At 38.8% G+C, this 25,180-nt stretch overlaps 1 protein-coding gene across 2 annotated transcripts in view; it reads left to right on the top strand.

The window, feature by feature from the left end:
- ANKDD1A (ankyrin repeat and death domain containing 1A) overlaps positions 1 to 25,180 on the top strand; it is a 1,318,298-nt gene that overhangs the window by 610,348 nt on the left and 682,770 nt on the right. For both annotated transcript variants that reach the window (XM_044078678.1, XM_044078677.1), the window contains one exon: positions 11,507 to 11,611. In XM_044078678.1, coding sequence (XP_043934613.1) covers positions 11,507 to 11,611 — 105 coding nt within the window. The remainder of the gene's footprint in view (positions 1 to 11,506; positions 11,612 to 25,180) is intronic.

The raw sequence follows: 25,180 nt of genomic DNA, 5'->3' as shown, positions 1-25,180 counted from the left end.
TTAGATGTACTGAATGAATGGTTGAAAGAAGGATTTACTGATAAAGAGTTATGTAGCTGGATATTAAAATTTATATGGAAGAAAGCTGATTAGAAGGAAATAAAAAAAATGGAGACCAGTCACATATTATAAAATTTTATGAGAAGAATACAGAGAAGAATGGAAGGAAGAATGAGGGAAATTGTAGAAGAAAATATATGGGGTAGAAGAGGGAAGGGATGTCAAAAATTGTTATTGGTTGTGAGAGAAATTTGTGTATGATATTAATAGTAAAGGAGAGAATGTAAAACTTAGGGCAGGTGATATTAGGAATGTGTTAGCTGCAATAGGACATGCTTTGTAGGATGTTATGGAGAAGTCTGGAATGTGTAGTAGAAGTAGGACAGTTTGTATGTCTGTATGTTAAAATATTAGAGTGGGTGTGTTAGTGAATGCATGGCTGTGAAAAGAACTATGCATGAAGCATAGTATAAGACGAGGATGTCCCATGAGTGGAATATTGTTAGAAATGGTAATGAATGTAGTAGTGAGTGAAGTGTGATATAAAATGAAAGATGCTAGATATGTGATGCAAAAGGAGGTGGTGATTCTAGTAGTTTTCTGACATACACAGACAATATATATGTAGTTGCTAAGAGCAAAATATGGATGGAAGTGTTTTGTCTGAATGGATGTTTAAAGGAAATGGGAATGACCCCATAGAAAGATAAAAGTAAGGATTTTGGTGATGTGATGAAAATTAGGTGCGTGAATTTTTTAATGAATTAAGTGTATTTGCTAGGAATAAAATTTGGGAAAATTATGTAGTTATGATGCAATGGGAAGGTTTTATAAAAGAAATGAATTAAATATATCTTCTGTGTAGGACATAAAGCATTCAGGAAAAAGGTTTGTCAGGTTAATTTGGTATTAATGAGAAAAACAGCATATATGTGAAATCCTTATATGATCCCAGAAAATATGAAAACGAAATTGTGCAATTGGTGATGTTAAGTTGTCAATCTCGCCTTCATTCTTGCTGGATGGGTTCGGAGCCGATCCTCAGCTCCGACTCGGCACTTGCTTTAGCTTGAGAACTCCTTTTACCAGCTCGAGGCAACCCTATATCCCATGATGCAAGGCGGAACTACCTCAGATCTCGTTTGCCGCTTAGCGAAAGAGGTCTCCTTTACCAGCAGAGGTAAGTGAATTTCTTGTTAAAGAAAGAGAAGCTTAGTTAGGGTTTTATTTTCCCCTTTTATTCATAGTATAGTCTGTAGTGAATTACAGCCCACCCTATTCCCTTGTTTTCAAACTTTTATAACCTTTTTATAACCTTTAGTGTAAAGTTTTAGTTAGGCCTAAAACCCCAGTTGTTAATCCCATCCTGTGTGTTGTGTGTAGGGGATTAATTTTGTGTGTTTGTTGGGGTTTGTGTGTGTTACTTCCTCCTAGGATATGTCTAGGGAAGGCAAGGTCTCAGGCTTCAAGAAGTGTGACTCGTGCTGTCAGAAAATGTCTCTGACAGACGGTCACACTTCTTGTGTTGGGGCCTTTGCACCTGCAGGACTCCTGTGCTTTGTGTCACTCTTTTAGCCAGAGAGTCCTGCAGGAAAGGAGGAATAAGCTTATCCTCCGTGGCTTACTTAAGCCAGAAGGTTCTCCCCCTAAAGCAAGGTCTGGGAAACCTCCTAAGCCACCTCAGGCTTCAGTATCCAAGCCTCCTCGGTGGCTCCGGCTGGAACCGATGTATCTACCTTGAAAGTAGTGGGTTCGGTGCCGGCTGGTTCCGCTACCTTGACTACTGTAGCCTGGCTGGAGCCGACACTTTATCCAGCATCGGGCGAAACAGAAACCTTGGCTCCATCTGGAGTTCAGGGAACTTTGGCTCCGATGGCTCATCCCGAAGAGATCTCGGTCCCCTTACTGAGTATCCACTGCTCTGGGGTCTCCTCTTTTGTCGGAGCGGAGCCATCGGAGCCGATCTTCGAGATCTTCCAGGCTGTCTGACCACGACTTGGAGAGGGTGGTAAGCAGGCTGTTGAAGTCTCCGGCACTGGCCCAAATGCTCCATAGCCCGTCTCAACAGACTATAGCCTCACCCCTTGAACTTCCTCCTCTGACTCCACATCAGAGCTTCTCGGGACAGTGACTGTTTACATCCTTCGCCTCCGTCGTCCTCGGCTCCGATCTCCCCTTGAGACCTTCCTTGGAGGGATCCGGTCGTCGGGTTTCCCTTGTCGGCTCGAGGGGGCTAGTGGCATCGGACCCTTGTCCCTCAAGCCTTTCCTCTCAGTGGAGCCGGCATTCCTGTTTCCTCGGGCGGGATATTCCGGCCTCCCGGGAGGGAGCCTTTGAGGTGATGAGGAGTGGCCTGGCCTCTGAGCCTGGTCAACGGTCCATCCCTCTAGCTCCTCCCTCATCAGTGCCTGCAGACGCCTCTTGCCAGCCTCTTCATCTCATGCCCAGGGATCCATCGCCCCAGGTTTCCCCATTCGGAATTTCCTCCCTCCTGATCCTGCAGGTGAACCAAACACACAGACTCCCGGATACCGACTTAGATGAGTCGGAGGGTTCCGATCCCCTCTGAGGATGTCTCTTTTTCAGACATCCTTGAGCTCCTCAAACAGAGGGGAATTGGCCAGCCATTGATCCCTCCGAGGATGAGTCGGTATACCTGGAGGCTTTGGATCCTGACCCTCCACCTCCTGGGTGTCTCACCCACTTATGCAGGTAGTGGCTCCTCCAGATTCTGTGGAACCTGTCCCCAGGAGACCATCCAAATTCATCACGGCCCCTACGGACAAACAGTTCCTTTCCAAAGGTGTCTCTGTGGATGCTATGGTGGCGGCGGCCACTAAGAAGGAACTGGCAGATCCTTCAGTACCTGTCCATCCTCCTAACAAGGATTCTAGGACCATGGACAGGTATGGAAAGCGGATGTTTTCTTCAGCGACCTTTGCTGTCGTTCGCTGAACTACCTTTGTCACTTCACCAGGCTTCAACGAGATATTCTCAAGGAACTGGGTGAAGTAGTCCAGGATCCTTCTGCTGCTGGGGCTCAAGAAAAGATTGCCTCGCAGCTTGCAATCCTGAATTCCATATCTAACTCCTCCATGCGGCTCATATCCTATGCGGCTGATGGAGCGATGCAGGCACAGGAGTTGCTCTTAGACGCCAAGCCTGGATGCGGCTTTGTAATTTGGACCCCTTTCCTTCACTAATACCCCCTTTGATGGTTCGGCTTTGTTCGGACCTCAGGTGAAGGATACCTTGACCAGGTGTGAGCAGGACGGTAAAACTCTTTCTGCCGTTGGAGTCCAGTTTTCCACTCCTTCTAGACCATATCCCAAGGGTCAGAAGGGGAAGATGTCCGTGTAAAGCCCAAGGAGCTACACCGGACATGCGTGGTCAGTTTACCCCAGAGGCAGAGGTAGAGGCAGGGGTCCTCAGAACCAGGGCAACAGGGAGTCTCTTCCTGAGAAGCCCTTTCAGCATCCCTGAGGTGTTGCCCGACTGTCCACCCTTGGAGGCAGTCGCTGTACCCAGTAGCCTGGCAATCCCTATCTCAAGAGATGTGGGTACAGTCGATCATATCCGAGGGTTACAAAATCCAAAGGTTTCTCTACAATCCCTTCCAGACATCTCACCCGGTCAAAGGGATTTGGCAGAACAGGAGGTTTCAAAGCTCCTAGAAATCCAGACTGTGCCGCAGACCAGGTAGGATCCGGATTCTTTTGGTCCCCAAAAGATTGGAGACGAATATTAGACCTGAGCAATCTAAACAGATTTGTCAAGAAGGCAAGATTCCGGATGGTCACGCTTCAGTCCATTCTGCCCTTTCTGGACAAGGACAACTGGATGTGCTCTATAAACCTTCAGGATGCGTACTATCACATAAAGATTCACAGACGCTCCAGAAGGTTTCTCCTAGGGACCAGTCATTACCAATTCAGAGCACTACCCTTTAGCCTCACTTCAGCCCCCAGAGTGTTTACCAAATGCATGGCAGTGGTCACAGCTCATCTGAGACGTCAAGGATTCCAGGTGTTTCCCTACTTGGACGACTGGCTCCTCTCTGCCACCACCAAGTGTCAGCTTCTTCAGTACAGAGACTACACTCTACAGCTTTGCAGGAGTTTGGGAATTTCAGTAAATTTCGAAAAATCTTCTCTGCTGCCTTGCCAATCTATCACCTTTATAGGCAGAATTAAACACCGTCAAAATGTTAGCCAGACTAACAGATCAAAGAATTCTGGACATCCAAACTTCTATTGCAAAGCAACAAGATCAAAGCCAGATTTATTCTGAAGGTTCTAGGTCTTATGGCTGCGGCCATTGTTCTTCTACCACTGGCTCGCTTCCACATGCCTTCTGCAGTGGATGCTATTCCGCAGTGGCAGTCACAGTCTCCCGATGAGGCACGAAATCTTGGTCACGCAGTGCAGAGCTCATCTGAACTGGTGGATATCTTCCCTCTTCTTCATCAGGGCCGACCCTTTATTCCCTCCTCCAGTTGCCACAGTCACTACGGATGCCTCTCTGATCGGGTGGGGGCATTATCAGGGCAGGATGGTCCCAACCCATAGAATACCATCTGCACATAAATGTCCTGGAGATGAGAGCAGTGCTTTTAACGTTGCAAGCCCTCAACGACTTTCTTCCCACGGGGACTATTGCAGTACAAACGGACAACATGTCCGTGGTCTGGTACATCAACAAACAGGGCGGGACCAGGTCCTATCCGTTATGTCGAAGCTCTCAGACTTTGGCAATGGGCGATATCTTCTCAGCGGTTTCTGATAGCAGCAGGTCCAACCTATTGGCGGACAGGCTGAGCAGATCCATTCTGATGCCTCACGAGTGGTCTCTCAATCAATCTGTAGTGGATCAGATATTTCTGAAGTGGGGCACTCCTTGTTGCGATCTTTTTGCTACTCCTCAAAACAACAAGTGCCCGATTTTTCACTCTCTTCCAGGCCAACCCCTGAGAGACTCTCTAACCCAGGATTGGCCCCAGGGACTGCTTTTCCTCCCTTTCCCTTGATTCCACAAGTCATTCAGAAAGCCACCGTTTTGAGAGCCAAGTTGATCCTCATTGCCCCATATTGGCCACGACAAATTTGGTTTCCGTCTCTGCATCGTCACCTTCTGGTGCAGCCCTGGCATCTGGACCCAGTTCCGGATCTCTTGATCCACCAGTCGGGTCAGCAGCACCGGGCCATTCATTCTCTCAACCTCACTGCTTGGTTGCTCCACTTCCTTCCTAGCCAGGCTACCGATGATTTCTGACTCAGTCAGAGACATTTTAGTGTCTTCTTTGAAGTCGTCCACTAGGACTGTTTATGCTAGCAAGTGGCGACGTTTTTCTATTTGGGCAAATTCCAGAAATATTGATCCCTTTACTGCTCCTGTACATTCTGTTTTAGATTTCCTGGCAGAGGTTTTTCATTCAGGATCCTCGTCATCTACAGTCAAAGTACAACTGGCTGCTATTTCCAAGTATCATGTTGGCTTGCATGACAATAACATTATGTCTCATAGATTATGCAAGGCCTTTCTGAGAGGAGTTTTCTCCTAAAACCACCTATAAAGCATCCTCCTCCAATGGGATCTAAACTTAATGTTGGCATCCTTGATACTACCTCCCTTGAACCGTCTGCTTCATGTTCTTTGAAGTTATTGACCTGGAAAACTATATTTTACTGGCTGTCACTTCTGCAAGAAGGGTTTAGATTCAAGCTCTCTGCATTCCTTCCCCTTATTTGGTTTTTCATAAGGACAGGGTATCATTAAGAACTAACCCTTCCTTTCTCCCCAAAGTCGTATCTCAAACCAACATTAACCAATCTATAGACCTACCAGTCTTTTCCCAAACTATTCCGACAGAGCTGAACAGAAACTGCATTTTTGGATGTCCATCGTCAGCTCAGGTACTATTTGCATAGAACTAAACAATTCAGAAAATCGGACCAATTATTTGTCTCCTATGCAGAAAACAGGATAGGTCTTCCAGTTTCTAAAGTGACCTTATCCAGATGGTTGACTTCCACCATTTCCTATGTGTACTCTCTCAGAGGCAAGCAGCTATCTTCTAAGCCAAAAGCACACTCAACCAGGAGTCTATCCACTTCTGCAGCTTTTCAGGATAGACTACCCATTGATACCATTTGTGCAGCAGCTACTTGGGCCACGCCTCATACCTTTGTCTCTCATTACAAATTGGACTTGGCCTCCAGAGACAGGGCCAGTTTTGGTTCCACAGTTCTCAAGAGTCTGTTCCATTGAGCCACCCGGGATACAGGTGCTAGGACGGTCCCATCCAGCAAGAATGAAAGATTGACAACTTAACATTTAGAAGTTATGTACCTACCATAACGTTCCATGTTAGTTGTCTTCTCTCCTTCCCCTGGCCTGGACAGATCTTGAAGAGTTCCTATTAGGTTGTTTCCTCCTGAGCCTTCATATGAGGACTTCTATTAGGAACTTGTGTTCCTAATTATGTTAGGATAGTCTTTAGCAGGGTAGGTTAGCTACCAAACGAGATCTGAGGTAGTTCCGCCTTGCATCATGGGATATAGGGTTGCCTCGAGCTGGTAAAAGGAGTTCTCAAGCTAAAGCAGAGGATCGGCTCTGAACCCATCCAGCAAGAAAGAAGGCGAGAGAAGACAACTAACATGGAACGTTATGGTAGGTACATAACTTCTAATTTTCTTTCATATGGGGTTTAAGATTAAATCCAGTGAAAAAAAGGGTGTTATGTATAGGAGTGAAGATGAGGGGGACTTGGGATTACTAAATCCAGTTGTTCTGCTTTAATCCTATATAGAGTATTAAAGTGGGTAAAAGAAGGGACTAGGAATTTAATAGTGAGAATGTAGTACAAAAATTCTGGGAGATGATGATAAGAAAAATAATATGTAAATGAAGAAATTAAAAATTTATCAAGAAAAATGGTAACATGGAAAATCAAAATTGGTGATATAGAGAATAAATAAAGGATGTGGTGCAATAATGCAATGAAACAATATTATGTAAATCAGTGGGAATATTTACCAGAAGAAATTATTAAAGCCATTAAAGAAAGGAAAAAGTGGTGCACCAAGATGAGTGTCAGGATTTTGTATGGAAACTGGTAATAAGTAAGTTACCAGTAAAGGGGAATATGCTGAATTAAAAAAAAAGATGAAATAATGTGTTTATTTGGTGGAGAGAGAGAAAATACAACAAGATTTTTATTAAATGTGAATGAGTAGTGAAACTGGAAAAGTTGAAGATTTTTTTTGAGAATATTATGACATAATATAGAGATGAATGTGATTATGTGTGGATATTACACGAATAAGAAGAAAGAATATGTAAGAAGGATGAGTAAGAATTTGTTTTATATGATATAGTTTATTTGGAATGAAAGACTGAATGAAATGTTGTTTAATGGGAAATAGATTTTGGCAGATATATTGCAGAAAATCAGAATACAGTTGTGGAAGAAGGAGTAGGAAGTCAATTATGGAAGAAGAATAATGAGAATATTATAAGAAAAATGATAAACAGTAAAAAAAAAAACAGAAATGTGTATACATGTGCCTGTAAATATGTTTACTTTGTGAATATGTAAATAATGTTTTTTATGTTGTACTAAGTAAAGGACCCTGTGCCATGGGATCTTTTGCATCCACCTGCGAAACAACCAGATCAAGAAGATGGTAATCGTAATGTCTAACCAGAAGGTGATGGGAAAAAGAACAGAGATTTTAGCATACATTAAGATATATATGACTGAGCATACATATATATGTGTGTGTGAGTGTGTGTGTGTGTGTGTGTGTGTGTGTGTGTGTGTGTGTGTGTGTGTGTGTGTGTATACCGTAGCAGTAAAGAATTTAACTGCAGTTTAAGAAAGAATAACTGAGATTTCTCGAGATATAAAATTGGTATAGATCTGATGAAGTTACAGAAGTTGAAAATAATGAAGGAGATGCAGTTCATATATAGAAGGGGAAATACCAGAACAGAAGTTGATTATATATAATTGTCAAAAGATTTATGTGAAATAAAATAAGGACTTTGTAGATCAAATGGCGGTGTGGCAAGAGTTGGAGAAGAGAAGAATTATACTAAGGAAGATAAGGGAAATAAGAAGCTTACAGGAGGAATTTTAGGGGAAGACAGGTTTAGGAAGACCACCAGAGTATAAGAGTGGTGGGTTATGTTTAAGTGAAAATACAGAATGATGTTCATGGTGATGGAAAAAGTGGTAAGAAAGACACAAAAAGAGAAAAGATGAGTGGTTAATGAGTATGAAGAGGCTTTGAAGGAAAGGAGGGTATTAGGTTACTGAACGAAAGAAAAAGCAAAAAGCCACATAAAGAAAAGTATGTATAAGTAAATGTGGGCATTTAAGAGACGTCTCTGTTAGGTAAAACTGTAAAACATGAAAATAGAAAATGGAAGGGATGAGGGTCATAAAAGGAAGTATGGGAAGTATAGTAGAGACTTAGCAAAGTGTAATACAAGTAGCCAAGAGGTATGTAGAAAAAATATACAAGAAAACTAGAGGAGATGCATGGTGATGAAAAAGATAAAGGAAGATGGAAAAGAGATGAATAAGTTATAGCAATAGATTTGGACAAAATGTCCAATTTAGTTAAAGTAAGCAGTTTTGCACGTCCAGCTAGTATAGGGTGCAAGTTTTTTATATGAAAAGTGGGAGAGAGAAAAAACAATTGCGGGTGAATGTAATGAATAAATGGTTAGGAAATGGAGCATGGAATGAATATATATATGCAAGGGTCTTATAAAGTTTTATAAAAGAAAGGATGAGGGGGGATGATATTAGGAATTGCAGAAAAAGGATATTATTGAATGTGACTATAAGATTTTATGAAGGTTATTCAGATAAGATTAAGTAATATTTTGGGATGGATAATGTACAAAAGGATATACGAGACTAAAACGAAACAAGCTGAGGATATGTTACTGTTAATAAAGGAGGTGGTAGATGCAACAGTAAAGGAGGATGGTGTTGGAAAGGTAGTTGTGTGTAATATACAGAAAGTGTTAGCTGGGAACATGAGAGATGGGGAGGGTATAATTTAAGCAAATTATAAGAATTTTTAAAATGGGATATAAAAATACACAGAGTAGAGTGTTATGAATGACTGGTTAGGAAAAAACAATACAAGTGCAAAAATGGGTATATCAGAGCAGCCTTATAAGTGGGAGTTTTACTTGCTTTGTTAATGAATGCTGCATTGATTGAGTGTAGAACAGAATGGCAAGATGGGAAATACTCGAAGGGGAGATATTGCCCCAGTTCATGGCGTACATATATAATGTGGTAGCTATTACACAAAATATGAAATATATGAAGGCAGGCATTTGGGAACTGGAAGACAGGTTAAGGGAAATTAGATTAAGGTTAAATAGCAGAGCAAAGATTTTGGGATGTTATAAAAATAGGAGGAATTTATTTTGCAAATTAGGAGACAGGTGTTTGATGTGAGGTGTGGACAGCAAGAAGTTAGAATAAAGCAGTGAAAGAGATTTCGGAAGCAACAAGTAATTTGCATGTCAAAAGCATTTAACATGTCTTAAGAAAACAATACACAATCCAAACATATACATATTAGGAAATTTGAATTATGAAGGGGGATTTTTCTTTTTTAGGATGCATAGAATTATTATTTTGGGTTGTATGGCTTTGAAGACTAAATCCAATGACGAGAGGAGTTTTGCATTGTAATAAAAAGAGGGTGGATAAAATTAAGTGATTTTTAGCACATTTAAATTTCTACTGGATATTGATGAGAGATATAGTAGGAGGAAAAGGTGTTTATTTAGGAAGAAAAGGAAAGTAATAAGAGTAAGTGGAAAGTTTGAAAAACTGATGGATAATTGTTATTATTTTAAGTCATGGGAGAATTTAAATGAAGAAAGCAATTGCTGTATAAAAGAGAGGTAAAAACATTTCATTTGAAAATGAATAAGAGTGTGGAGGATGAGGTGAAAAAGGCAAGCTGAAAGAATATGTAAAGTATACAATGTAGATGGAATGATGAAATATATTTTAAAAGAATGAGAGCATGAAAATGTTATTAAAGAAAGTTTCGAGATTAATATGACATCTTTGAGGAAGTTGATAGCAACATATTGTAATATATAAAAAATGCAAACCGTTTATCTCTGTATTTTGATGGGGCACTATAGGAGTGAGGAAATAGTTGACAACAAATTGAATGTACTGCAGTATAATATTTAGAAAAATAAGGTTATTGTTGTGGAGAAGGGATTTAGAAGTGAATTTACAAAATGAAAAAAAAATGTGTTGAGGACAGGATACTGAAAATACAAGAATGAGAATGTTGTGATCAAAAAAGAATACAAATGTGAATATTGTGAACTACATGATATGCATATATCGAAATGTTATATGATATAGATAAAGCTCCCTTACTGTTTTTGATAAGTACCATGAGATCTTTTAAATCAACCTGAACTACTACTAACTCAAGGAGATGAGGGCACAGGTTAACGTCTCATCTGAAACTTGGCATAATAAGGAGTGTAGCATCCCCATTTTGCTTCACTGAAGTGTCAGTACTCAAAAATGAATCCAAGTGCGTGGAGTTGGAATAGAACCTCTACAGTCTTCTGGCATGAAAGATGAGTGTGCTACTTGGTAGGTTCTCTCTCAAAAGCCTCTTTAATTTAAGTGGCCCTGTGCCACAAATAATGCTTGAAAGCAGCTTGGGGGCAAGTCAGTTCTCTGGGAAGGATGGAAGTGAATGGTAGATATTGGCTTACCCATCCATGGGGGATGAGGCAGCCCATGCCTCACTGCAGTGGCAAAATTTAAATGCCTGGCAAGCTCTGTGCTGCAGAAGTGGGTGAGGCTCCTGGCAAACTCTGTGCTGCAGATGTTAGTGTTGAACTGTTGGGAAGTTGTACGTGCTTGGAATCTCACATGCACCTCCCAAGGATGGCAGTTGTAGAGCTTGCAAGCCTGCTATGGAGTAGTGGCAGGTTAGGGCTCACTTCACGGAAGCAGTATGATGCTGCCGTAACATCCTTGATCTTCTCACTGGCCCTGGATGTGGGTCAGGTAGAGCCTTAGGGGGGCTAAGGCAGGTCTTGTAGACCCAGTGAATGAGGAGAAGAGCTGGTAGCAGCTGATGGTCAACTGTTGCGGGGAAGAATTAATTCTTCCTCTTCCATTGATCATCTTGGGTCCTCGTTGAGAAAACGGAGGGGATTACTGGCATTCACGTAATGTTGTGGAGTGGGCTAAAGTCATCCAAAGGCAGTATACTATGAGTAGTCTTCTGTGTTAGATTTCTGCCTACATAGATTTAATGTAATCATATAATCATGATGCCAGGTGACGATTGTTTGTAGTTATGCCTTATTGTAAGATTTTTCTTGGAAAATCTCCTCTTATGATTGTTTCTGCTGTAACCTTATTTTCTACCTATACCCAAATGACTGCATTTTAATCTGCAAATGTCACTATGATTGTCTTTAACAGAATGGGTTGAATTTACTGCAGTGCGCTGCTCAGAGAGGTCACATAAAGGTCATGGAGTTTATAATGGAAGATTTGGAAGATGTGCAGCTTGATAAAGTAGATAAGGTAAACAGTATTTTTCTGTAATGTATCCTTTTAGTGAATACTGCATCTGTAATGCTGGAATGGTACAGCAATTCTTTGCACATGATCAGTGCACATTTTTATGTTAAACCTTACTGCTGGATCACCACAATGATAGTATGTGATGAAGTATCATACCAGCTTGTTGTTGATAAAGCTGATGCGTAGAAAATAAGGAAAAGATACTAATAGATATGCATGCAAAGCATTTAGTAGATTCTTATCTCCCTCCTGCTCAAATAGATTTTATATTCATATTATATATGTCCTTGTCCTAATCCAGACTAGCTCATCACTCGTGTGCACATGGAGGACTTCTGCCTGCACTTTATTGTTTCTTAACTTATAAATCCTATGATCTCCTTGGATCTACTACCAGGTTAGCCTACCAGGCATTCAATACCCTATCATTCTTAAAAACACTGTCTAGAATTTTCCATCTGAGTAAAAATTTAATAATTAGTTTGTGTATCTGTTTTTGTGTTTGTTTACATCTGTGTAAAAATCCTTTTATTTGAGTTTTATTTTGTGTTTTAAACTCTAAAATTGTAACAGTTTGTTTGATGTCTTTTTGGATCTTTTCTTCCCGGGCTTCCGCTGAAAGTGGACATGTATCCAGTCGGACTATCCCGGTAAACAAATCTAAAATAAATAAATAATAAATACAATATTCTCCTGTGGGGTGCTATTTAAGAAGCATGGTTGGCAGTGTGGATCTTCAAACATGAACAAGGTTCTCTAGCTGTTACAGCAGTAAGAATTTAAGTGAGGAAGAAACTTTATGACTAAAGTATCAAAAACATCAAGGAAGAATACTACATGGCATACCTTTCATGTTACCATGGCATTGAAATGTAGCTGGCTCTCCCAAATCTTTCTGTGAATTAAGAAAATAAATGATATTCCTCATTGGTTGCAGAAGAAAAACGAAATGCATTCCTGGTACAGTAGCTAATGGAAACCACAATAATCCATGGACAACGCCTAGTGATATTAGGCCCACCCACAAAGCACTAGAATGAATCCTCTTAAGTTTGAGTGTGCCCAGTCAGTAGAAACCAGACAAATCAGAGAAAAAGAAAAAATGCATTTCATCTAGTCTTTTTCCATTTTATTGTCAGCTTGGTTGCTGACTGCTAGGACCATATCCATGGCAAAATTCAAAGCAGCATTGTGACCAGTATTCTGCATCTCCTATGAGAATAGATGGTGCATAAAACCAAAGTATCCTTGTCTGTTACTATGGTGACATAATGTACTTTCTGCTTTTGTTTCTTTACACAGAACAAGTCCCACAGTCCACGACTTTGTCTTTCTAACAAAAGGAATATGCACATATACCTTTTGTTACTCGCAGAACAGGTTCTGAAACAGAATGTGTTATTACTGAACTAGTATAAGTCAAGTGTGACTTTTCTATAGAGCAGTTTAGAAAACATAGTCAGTATCCCTGGTTTTCCATTTTTCCAGAAAAATTTGGACTCTCCGAGTATTAGAAAAATATAGGATTTTCATAGAATTTGGCATTTTAGGCTATAGTACTCATTCATCACATTATACTTATTACAACATGGGTTTTCTGTATACATAGCCTGCTTTAATTTTGCATATACACACTGGTACTATTACTGGATTTACATCTCATGAAAGTAGAATTTTTCATTGAGATACATAAATTAGCTTCCCTGAACATGTTAATTGATGGCTACTAAGGATTACTGCATGTACGTAGCCTCCCTCTTTCCCCCCATCAGCTAGATAAGCAAATTATACCTTTCCAAGAGATTACTCAGAACTGTTGCATGTCTTCTCCATGTATTTTTGAATTCTATAACTTATTTTTTGAGCCTACAGTCTCCTTGAGAAGCATGTTTCATGCAGCCTTCACTGTTTTATTATATTTAATATGAGCTGTCTACTGTCTATTTTTCTAACAGATGATTCCCTTTTGGTCTTTGTTCATTCCCATGCTGTAAATAATCATTTATATCATAGTCCCTTCCTTCTTTCTTTTCAAATAAGGTATGTGTTAAGGTCTGAATTTTCTATATTGCACTGTTGCAAAATGTGCTTCTTTTTGTTACATTCCTCCAAACTTCCTCCATCTTGTCTATATTCTTTCAGATCTGGGCCTCCAGTGATAAGTGCATCTCTAACGGAGTGGCATGACTTTCAACCTTCCATCTGCTAAATGTGGAACAAATGGGCAAAATATAGAACACAAACTAATAGGTTATTAAAAACCTCAACTAGGAAGCTCAAAGGATCATTGAAGTGGGTTATTTTATACATTAATAATGTTATTTTAACAAACTTAAGGACCAGTATTCATAGTCAGTTACACAAATGTGCTGAGACTATCCATGATGTTCGTGAAGGAGCACAGCTACACTACAATTCATTGATGCCATTTATGCAAATGTGCAATGACCTTAAATGTGTTTATGCAGATTTTGAAATAATGAGATATAAACGAGTAATTTAAATCTTTGTATGCTAATGAAGTATGTTTTATACCATTTGCAATTCATAGTCAGATCTTCATGCTTTTTTGTGGGGGTCACAGATACGCTATATAAAAAGAAGCCTCACCAAAACTATCAGATCCGCAGTCGATAAAAATACTATTACTAGCTGCGAGCTTTGCTATTTCTAGGTCTGAGTTGCTTGTCTCAGCTGGGTCTAAACTGCTTCTGCCCAGCGGTACTCACTAGCCAAGAAGGCAAAAATATTAGCAAATGATTACACATTATAGCTTTGATAATCAGTAAATCCTTGATGGGTTTAGAGTGAACAAGGACAGTATAAGAGTCTTCATGGGTAAGTTTAACCCCCATAGGGGCACTGGAGAAATATGTGGACTCCTCCAGCCCAAACCCTCTTGATGTTTCCTTGTGTGTTCCCCTCTGTTTTGTCTCCCCTATTTATATCTTTCCTATTTCCCATTTTCTGTTCTTTAATGAAATCATCAGGGTGTCCACAAAAGTATACCCCTGTATAAAACATTATAAACCCCTTTTCTTTTTAAAACAGCCATTTCAGGTGATACAGAGTCTGCAACTTTCCTTAAACATTTTAAGCATGACTGGACTCAGCCTCACGATTTAACTTCATAATGTCTAACTTTCTGCAACTTACTGTTTTAGGATAAGTGGGTGTGTTTTTAAAAAAATACTTTACTTTTCTGTATTCATTGCAAATGCCTTTCGTTGACTTATTTGCATATTGTTTAACACTGCTATTTGCAGATACCCATAAGTCACTTGAGAAGCCCCAGGCCAGCCAGCATGATTCAGTATTATTTACCATGGGTGCCAGTTAAAAGAAAGTTAACACTGAATGTCTGACAGACCCTTTCAGTGTGAAACTTCGAGGAATATAGACTTTTTAAGACAAAGTGAGAAATGTGCCTTTTAATGAGGTACACTTGAGTGGTATGTAAAGTGGAAATCAGTTGCTTTCTGTGAAAAAAAATACTTTTTGTTTGCTGATGTGTCAGGATGATCGTGTATATCATCACATCTTACTGGTTCTCCTTGCTACTGACATTACATTGCTTAATTAACTTTCACTTATCTGATATGATCACCCCTGGCATCATTCTACATTTGCTGACACACCTGATTCCTTTCTTGTCAAGCACACATTCTCAAGTCTTTTGATCCACAAATGTGTACCTTGGCAAAGGATTTAATCTACTGGATTTCTGGAAACTCTTCCAGACCTGCCATATCCTTTTTCATCCTTTCTGCATGCTGTCTCCAATTTTTAAGGGTGACCTGCATGCACTTTCTAATGATTTGCTTGGACTTGCGCAGGATGCAAATGAAAACTGAATGATTCAAAGTAAGGACTGCCGTATGAAGCTCATTAGCAACTCGTATCCTTAACCCTTTACAGTAAACTGACAGACAAAATAGAGGTTGCCCAAATGAGGGTTGAACTCATGACCTTCAGATTACGAGACTCATAATGCTACCTTCTCCACTAATGAAGCTGATAGAAATGGCAGGTGATCAAGTTTCTGTAATGTTCATTGTAAAAGCATTACAAATGTCAAGACCTAGTATGGATGCTTAGAATACCCAATGGTAACCCTTCTTTCTTTAATGTGAAGTCAGTTTCCTCTTGACATCAGTATCTTATTGTTTAGACGGTGTTTTACCCATGCTGTAATTGTAAAACACAATCCAAGACAGGCAAGTTTATTACCCTTTTGTTTGGCACTACATTTAATTCCCTGTTAGTCAAGCAGAAGTCAATGCCATCCCCAGGAGAACAAAGACCATATTTTATTTCAGATACATTGGTACAGCTGGTTTCACCTGCTGTGTAAGGTATGATCTAGTGACTGAGACTAGTAGCTATATTGTTTTTTGGAAATAAAATGTATTTGGTTTAGAGTGTTGAGTCTCAATATATTTCACCCCATGCAAATCCTAGATTCAAGTGTCTGCTATTATGGTTTGAATGGTGATGTCTAAGTAGGTAATATCCATATCATCTGAGCTAGAATCCTGGTTACGTTACAAAATAATTCAGAATCATTTAATAACTTGCCATTGTGATTCCTTATTGTCTTATCTTGTGTTCTTTCAGGTAAAATTTCATGAAGTTTCCTATCACTGAGTTAAATGTAGAGAATAATAGTTTTCTGCCGCTGTCTTAACCTAAATCTTAAAAAGGGGAATCACATCTCTACACTTTTTGTCAGGCACTTTTTGGTCATGTAATCTCTGTAATTAACAATGCTAATATTGCCTCTAGTATTCATTATCATCTCATATTGAGCGCATTCACTCTTGAAACAGTACTATAGTGTTCATTCATAAGCAAACTGAAACCTTGGTCTGCTGCAAGTGATGAATCCATTCCACAATTCTTGAAAATTTAATCTCAGCAGAAGCATAAAATAAGTCACAAAATATTCTACCAAGGAAGGCCGAGTTCTTACAATTTAGAAGCATAAAATTGTACCACTTTATAAAGGTGTTTTGTGTCTTACAATGAAAAACTGTATGTCTGTTGCCCTGTTATCCCCTTTATCTAAAGTTCTTGAAAAATATATTCATTTGTATCTCATCCAGTATTTCATAAACATAAACACTGTCAAACCTCAACATAGTTTCCAATCCTGACACTGAAATGATACATTCCTACTTGGCATATCTGAATACAGTAGTACCTAACTGAGCAGTGGTAAGGTATAAGTGCTTCATACCTTGACCTGTCAAAGGTATTTATTTATTCATTTAACATTTGTTTACCGGGAAAGTCTGACTTGGAATTAGAGTTTTCAGCAGAAACCCAGGAAGAAACTCTCCAGACGCTTGTCTTTATAATGTGGGAGGTTCCCTGTTAGTCAAGCAGAAGTCAATGCCATCCCCAGGAAACCCACATGAATGCAGGGAGGATATGCAGACTGCACAGAAGGCACCCTAGCTGAGAATCAAACCGAAGAGCCTCGTACTGTGAGGTGATAACACAAACAGCTGCACCACTGTGCTATCCATTTACCTCTGTAACACGCTTCAAAATCCTGGCTATGTTCATTTCTGGTTGCGCTTATAGTACCAGAGGGTGGTTCACTAACTATTTAAACAGTAGTGAAAGCTGTGTAATAAAACTCTGCCCTGTTTCATATCATGCCTGTTATGTTGGTATTTCTCAAGGTTCTCTGTTGGGCCTCTCTTGTATTGCCAGCCACTGTGATAATTCAAAGCTAATGCTGTATGTTGCTGAGTTGAATATTCTGTTGTAATACATGCATGAAAAGAATTTATTTTACAGTAAGTTTCAGGCCTAGGTCTTTTCTTTAGGTCTGTATCTTGGTGCTGTATCTTAACACAAATAACATCTGTGTTGCACTCATCCAAAGCCTATCCTGACATTGTTTTATCTTCTGATGCTTTTTCAATGTATGATAAGAAATCTTTGAAGTATCTTGTTTAACATATTTTATAACTGAAGAGGTTAAATCTGCTAAGCTTCTGGACTGCATCATTGACAACAATTTGAAATTGAATAATGCAAGTAATGTAGGCACCAGAGTTAACTGAAAGCTTGGCAGGCTCTAAAGGAACTATCATTTATTTGTGATGTCACTTATCTTCAAATCATACTTTTTCCTGTCATTTGTCTGCACTGTTCATTTCCTCACATGATTACAGACTTGCATCCACTGTAATTTTCAACAGGTATGCAGTAAAATAGTTTGCTTTGCTGCAGGTCTTCATGGAAATTTCAGTCATTGTACCTACTTATATAGTTTAAGCTGTCTTAAATTTGATCACCATCTGTCCCAAATCAAGCTATTTCTCCCTCAAGCTACTTTATACTCATTATTTTCCATTAAAATCAAATATTAGTGCACATAACACAGTGACCCCACAAGAACTCAAAACACCCATAGGTAGACTAGTCTCTGCCCCCAGATCTAAAAACAAGTATGGTAACTCCAGATATTCTACTGCCATGGGCACACTATGGAACAAAGTTCCCTCCCTATTCTTTAGATATGTACATTGTAATCATTCAGAAATAATTTAAACTAATTTACTTTGCAATTGCAGAGTAATTTAATTTATCTTGCCTTTTCTTTTTCCCCTCACATGAAGATGTGGGGCGGTGTTAATAATCTCCCAAATTGTTTGGTTAACATATCTTTTTCTTTATACTCTTTATCAATGACCTTTATTACTTTAGCCACATTCAGACCTCTCAGCTTTTACCAAGAGAATTTGGAACAAAGTAAAAAAATAACTAAGGAAAAGTCCTCAAATTAGGGACACATTTTAAATGTTGGCACTTTCATCTTAGTAATTCCTAAAAAGATTTCTAGTTTTAAGAGGAATGCAATAAAAAACTTTAAGAAACAGCAGAGAGTGTCCCTACAAAGTAGGGGCAGTTGAGAGATCTAACTTCTGCCTTTATTTTCTGTTTTACTGTGTTTAGTTCTTCTGTTACCCTAGTTTATACATCCTCAGTCACTAACATTATGTTTGTGTTTGTTTTGTTAGTTTGTTTGATACTGTTTGCCCATGCTGTCAGCTTCCATGGATTACACTTTGACATTGATTTGACATTTATACATGCTTATATCTATAGTCTCTGTATTGTACTGTCAAAATGCAAATACTTGTGCATTTGCAATGTCTATATCGTTTCTCCCCGGGGCTCCAGAGAAAACAGGTTATTCTAACTGGATACTCCTGGTTAACAAATATATGCACACATGTAGATATACCCATCTCTCTCTCTCTCTATATATATATATATATATATAGAGAGAGAGAGAGAGAGATCTATATGTGTTTACATAGATTTAGATATACACACACACACACATACACACACACACACACACACACACACACACACACACACACACACACACACACACACACACACACACACACGCACACACAGGCCTGAGGGTACAACACCACCACTCTGTATTTATATTTTGATAGGTTTTTGTATTTCTTTACTCAGAAAAGAACTAATGGTTACACTTTTAAAGGGTAACCATCTAAAATGTCGGGACCCACTACAGGGAGTCCCAAAATATGGAGACTGAATGGCCAAAATAATGGACTTACATATACTAAGTCCAAGATGCCATTTCTGGGAATATTCCCTTTTCTTCTGAGGTATGGCAGTCTTGAAGTCAGTATATATAAGAATGATAAGGAGAAGAGCAATTTTTGAAATTTGTTCTTCTCCTGTGTTTTCCTTTTTTGTGGTCTGTTGGCAATCAGCATTTTGAGTGCTGACATTTCAATGGAAAGCCTTTTAAAGTGATTTTTTCCTGAATTTTACATTTCAGCAATTTTTGTGGGTCATTCTAAACTTAATTTGATGCTCTCTACAAATACCAGTATACCTGTATTGCAATTAACTTTCTTACAACTTTTAAGAACAAGACCCTTGAGTAAGTAGCCTTATAAAGAAAATTGCATAAGTTAATAACTTTGATGGCAGTGAAACAAGACAGTCTCACATATGTACATCATATGGGTTTTTTCTGTAGCATTTTAAAGGCAGAAAGTATATCCTGTTATTAGAAAACAGCATTATTTTAGCCTTGATTTCATTTGAGCACATTGTTCCATATAATTTGGATATATATTAATATTGTCAGACAGCAAAAACATTGCCAGATATGTGTTTTTGAATGATTAGCAGAAAGACAGAGTAGCCAGAACAGCTATGTAGGTCTTCTGTGGTACCTGACAGTTTTGTAAGACATATCTGAAACATTTTTAAATTTTTTCTAGTACATTTCTAGTACATTTTCAGAAAAACATGTAATGATTTTCAGTTAAAATAATGCATTGGTCATTTAAAGTGTAAAGAATCATGCACAATTTCATCTTTGGAATATATATCACAAAATATGAGTCTAAACTTAAGACAGACATACAAAAATCCTGACAAACCAGAGAGAGAGAGTGAGATATTTGTTTACCTTTGAAGAAATAAACATTTTTTTCTTTTAACCACAGCTTGTGCCCACCAACAACTCTAAAATAACTACTTTCTGACTTTGGACATTGCAGTTGCTGGAACGTGTTTAAGTAAAACACAAATTGGTCATTCTAATGCATTTCAGTTTTGTATCTCACACAGGCACTAACCAACCCTAATAAGACATACAAGTGAGCACTTAATTGTGATCAAGTAACTGTTCTATGTTTCAACACATAGGCTGCTTCCCTACTCCAAACCCAAATAGCCAATTTCTGACTGTGTAAGCCTTGGATGTTTGGATGTTATAAACTGAAAGAAAAAAGTGGCACAGTACTATATTTTAAATTGTTTTTCCTCATGACAGGCTCCCTGAATTGCCACATTGGATAAAAACTTAACTAGATCAAGTAATACTGCTTTGTTTTTTATGTGAAGCACAAAGGATGACCTCCTGCCACCAAATTAACCACTTTCTAATTAGGTATACATTGGATGTTTGCATTTAACTTACAGTGGATATTATTTTTCACTCTAACATTTGAACTTCCTCCTTTCACACAGGCACACTATTTACCAGCATTTACTTATGATCAAGTAAATTTTCTTTTGATATGAACAGAGGAACTAGGCAGGGGTGTCCTCTTTTTCCCTCTGTTATTTACTTTATATTTACAGCTATTGACAAATAAAATAACAGACCCAGAAATTCAATGATATAATTGATATGGTAATCAAGAAAAGTTTACTTTATTTGCAGACGATATTATTTTGTACTTGATAAAACCAGAAAAGGACATCTCAGTGTTGTGGAACATCTTGAGACAGTTTCAAGTCTTTTTGGGATATAAAATTAAAGAATATAAAACAGATTATGTACACACACCTGAATTGGTCCACCAATACCCATATTTATGGGGACACAACAGAATTAAGTATTTAGGAGTATGGATTAAAAAGGATTCTGCTATAGCAGGTAAGGATATATGGGAAGAGACTAAACAAATGATAATACAAACACTGAGAAACTGCTCTTGTTTATGGATATGGATAGCAAGATACAAGCAGTGGAAATGTTTTTAGTCCTTTTAGTTTTATATACAGGTTAGGCATATCTGTTATCAACCAGAGGAGAAGCTGTGGACAGTAATTAATAAGGAGTTGAGGAGTTGTAGGAATTTGTCTGAGAGGGGAAGAGGGCAAGGCTCAAGTGGGATAAATTGATCCATCCAGTAGAATAAAGTGACTTAGGATTACATGCTTTAAGGGGATATTTTAGAGCTACACAGTTGAGGCTCATACAAAACAGAAGAAGAAACTTATAATTCAAAGTGGAAAGTGATGATGAAGTAGAAGAGAAATTCAAGAAATAAGGAGAGAGTGGGATTTTACATGTAGTTCCTAAGGAGAAAAACAACAGCCATACAGAATATTATATGCATAAAGTAGCAGAAAGTATTCTAAGAACTAAGCCAACACAAGAATGGAGAAAATAGATTTTGCCAGTAGTGATGACTGCTATTAGTGGTACAAAGAATAGACAAAAGAGGGGGGGTTGGAATTTACTGGAGAAAACTGGCAAAGATCCAAGGTATTGACAGCAAAAAGCTACAGAGGGATAGGTAATAAAATAAGCCAAAAAAACACAAAATAAACTACTAAAATAGAAAGAAAAACGGCTTCAGAAAGCAACCAGTAGTTGTAAGTGCATAAAGCGCTTTTCGTTTAATAAAATCAAACTTCTTCAGATGCAAACATTCAAGGTACAAGTTTCAGTTAAATAAAATACCAGGAAGTGCTTGAGCCTGTCGTCTCAAATGCTGTGATGACATCAGCAACAATAGCTAACCTTTCCTGTTCTACACACTATGAAAAAATACTATTTAAAACTAAAACAATGCTGACAACCATGAACAAGGAAGATTGAAGCTATGGTTTAAAAGTAAAGTATGCTGATAGGTATACTTTAAACAACGAGAACAAATAAACATATGAAATAATAAGGTTACCTATAAGGAATTACTATTATACTGCTGAAATTCTGCACTACAAACGTTTTTTGCATTACAAACTTTTTGTACTACAACATTTCATACTGTTCATAGCTAATCATCTAGCCCAGAAAAATAACTCAGCTGGCAGTTCGAGAAATAAATTTAGGCATCATTAACAGTGACTAAAATTACCATACAAGAAATTAACTTGATGTTACTACATAATTGTAACTGGCTATGATGACCATATTATTAAATCTATAGCATTCATACTATACTATGCCATTCACTTAATTTCACAATATGGCATTCATTATATAAAAATTATTTAAAAAAAATATATATATATATATATATATATATATATATATATATATATATAAAAAATACACAGTATAACTATGACCTTTAAGGAGAATTGAGGCTGAATATTCTGGTATCACGTTTACTAACATAAATTACTATTAGAGATGAATATTATTCATAATATTAATATAAAATTAATATATAAATTATATAAAAATTATTTTTGTGTTACATAGCTAGAAGAGAGATTCTGTCATCTAGTTAAACTTTTCAATGTAAGTAGACATCTAATCGAGCACATGTCATTAATACCTGGGTAGTAGTATGCGTTAAGGTGAATCTAGGTAAATTAGTCTCAGCTACCTTCCTAGATTTATCCAAGGCATTCAACACATCTCACATAACAAACTACTGTCTTGTCTCTGTGACCTCAACCTTAAAAACCCCACCCTACTCTGGTTCAAAAGCTATTTAGATTACCACCAACAATCTGTCAAATGGCATAACTCTCTATCCCCCACTCCCAACCTCCTTAGGAGTGCCTCAAGGATTAGTCCTCGGACCCCTTCTTTTTAATATCTTCACAAATCAACTTTCATAGTCCAATATGCTGATGACACAACTCTCATATCCTCTGCACCCAACATCCAGCTTCTCCAACAAAAAGGCCAAGAAGCCTTCTCTGAAATAGAGAACTGGCTTAACAACTCACAACTCATACTAAATCCCAAGAAAACTCAACTAATGCTATTCCACTCTAATAAAATGAGCAACCTTTCCATGTTCATTGTGTTTCACTGTTGCAGTCATTACAATTGGGTTATCCTGCTGGCAGGCTACCCGCAGTCGGCCCGAGTTCCAAAGTCTAGGTCTGGCTTCGATTTCTGTCGCCTCCTCCCTAATGTCAGTGCACCCGAGGTATAAAAGATGCAGCCGACGCCATTTTCTTCAGTCTTTCTTGCCGTGTGGTGCCCGAAGCAAAAGCAGTTCACAAGTGCTGGTCGGCCAACTCCTGAGGTTTTCAAATTCGAATTTCAGATCTGAAGTGTTCTTTAAAGCTAAGTACCCCGTTGGGGAAACTTTTTTCTTGCTCCAGACTGATGTCAGAAAAAGTTAATAATTGTATTTCTTGTGGGAATCAAATACCTCATAAGGATTTTCATTCTTACTGTATTCCTTGCCTAGGCCCTGACCTGACCACAACGTTGCTAGTTGTCGGTTTTGTGCTAGATTTCACCAACGCACTATTAAGCATCAATACGATTTTGCATTTCATTACTTTGGCAGAAGATTCAATTATATAATGCCGTCGGAACAGCCGACTACCGGAGTTTATAAAAAGCACAAAGAAAAAAAAAAGGACAGACATCCGAAGTCCAAAACCAACAACGAGGCTTCCGTTAAGCCTGTCGCCGGTTCTCAGTGAAGCGCTTCGCAGCCCTTGATGCCCACTACCTCAGAGCCACAGGCCACTTCGACTCCCACGTGGAGCCGGCTAGTCCGCTGGAAACTCAAGGTATTGTACACTCAGAAAATATTCCCTTAGATGGGTCCAGAGCCACTGAGCAGGCATCGGCTTCTGAAGGTGTTTTCAGGCCTACACAGTTATATGTAAAGCCATCTTCAGGTTCAAAAGCAAAGACTAAAGCAGCTCTAAAGACAAAGAACAAGTACAACATTCTCCTGCACAGGCCTCCATGCCTAAAAAAATGCTTAAAATGGTCGAAGACCTAATTACTTTGATCAGGGGTTCCCATCCCCCTCTTGATAAGAGGCCGAGGCAAGAGATAGAATATGAATCATCTGATCAGGTTTCCATTTCTTCTGATTCCTCTTTGAACAGGAATATTCCCTTTCTCCCTATGAGGATTCAGATGCTGTAGAATCTATCCCTTCAGCCTCACCTCCTGAGGAATATTCTTTCGGGGAGACCCTGCATACTATGAGGGAGCATTTCCATTGGGAGAGACAAGATTACTCAGAATCCAAGAAAAGGCTCCGTGACTTCCTTTTATTACCCCAATACAGGCCCCTTGCTATTCCTCCTGTTTTAGACATTGTAGATTATGTATTTTCAGATACTGGTCTGTCTCCTGACTCTTTACCACCGGCTCCTGTTAAGCCAAACAGATACTACAGGGTTCCTGATTCTCATAAATTTCTTTACAAAAAACCTGCTGCTGACCCAGAAACTATTTCTCAGGGTCCCAAGGGGGTCAAGGCTTCCACTGCAAAAAGCCCTATCCCCTCTGATAGGGATTCAAGGGCCCTGGACAGATGGGGGGAAAAGATTTATACTTCTGCTACCTTGGCTGTAAGAGCTTTAAATTGTCAGTTTCATATGCTTAAATATCAGCAATATCTTAATGTCACTGCTTAAACAGAAAATGTTGACAAATTCAGAATGTGCAGAAAACAAAGAAATGCAGGATTTATTGCATGCAGATGAACAAGTGGGAAAGCATACTTTGCAATGTGGTTTTGATTCTCTAGAGGCCTCCTGCAGGGCCGCAGTTACAGGTTCTGTCATTAGGAGGCATGCTTGGTTAAAAGAACAGAATCTGCCCGATCATGTTAAAGCAAAGCTATTAGATGCTCCATTACAGCATGATACCTTGTTTGGTGTTAAAGCAGATGAGATGTTGAAGAAAATGGAGGACAAAGCTAAATTTATGCAAACAGTGAAGGATTTCTTACAGGTACAGCCTCCCAGATTTAGCAGGAACTGGCCTACAAAGAATTGGTCCTTTCCAGTTTCAGACAGGCCACAAAGAGGCAGATA

The sequence above is a fragment of the Protopterus annectens genome, chromosome 7.part1 (genome assembly GCF_019279795.1).
Source record: "Protopterus annectens isolate FY-2018-M chromosome 7.part1, PAN1.0, whole genome shotgun sequence".
Lineage (NCBI taxonomy): Eukaryota > Metazoa > Chordata > Ceratodontiformes > Protopteridae > Protopterus > Protopterus annectens.
The sequence above is the reverse complement of the archived record's forward strand: the minus strand, read 5'-3'. Positions and strand labels throughout refer to the sequence as shown.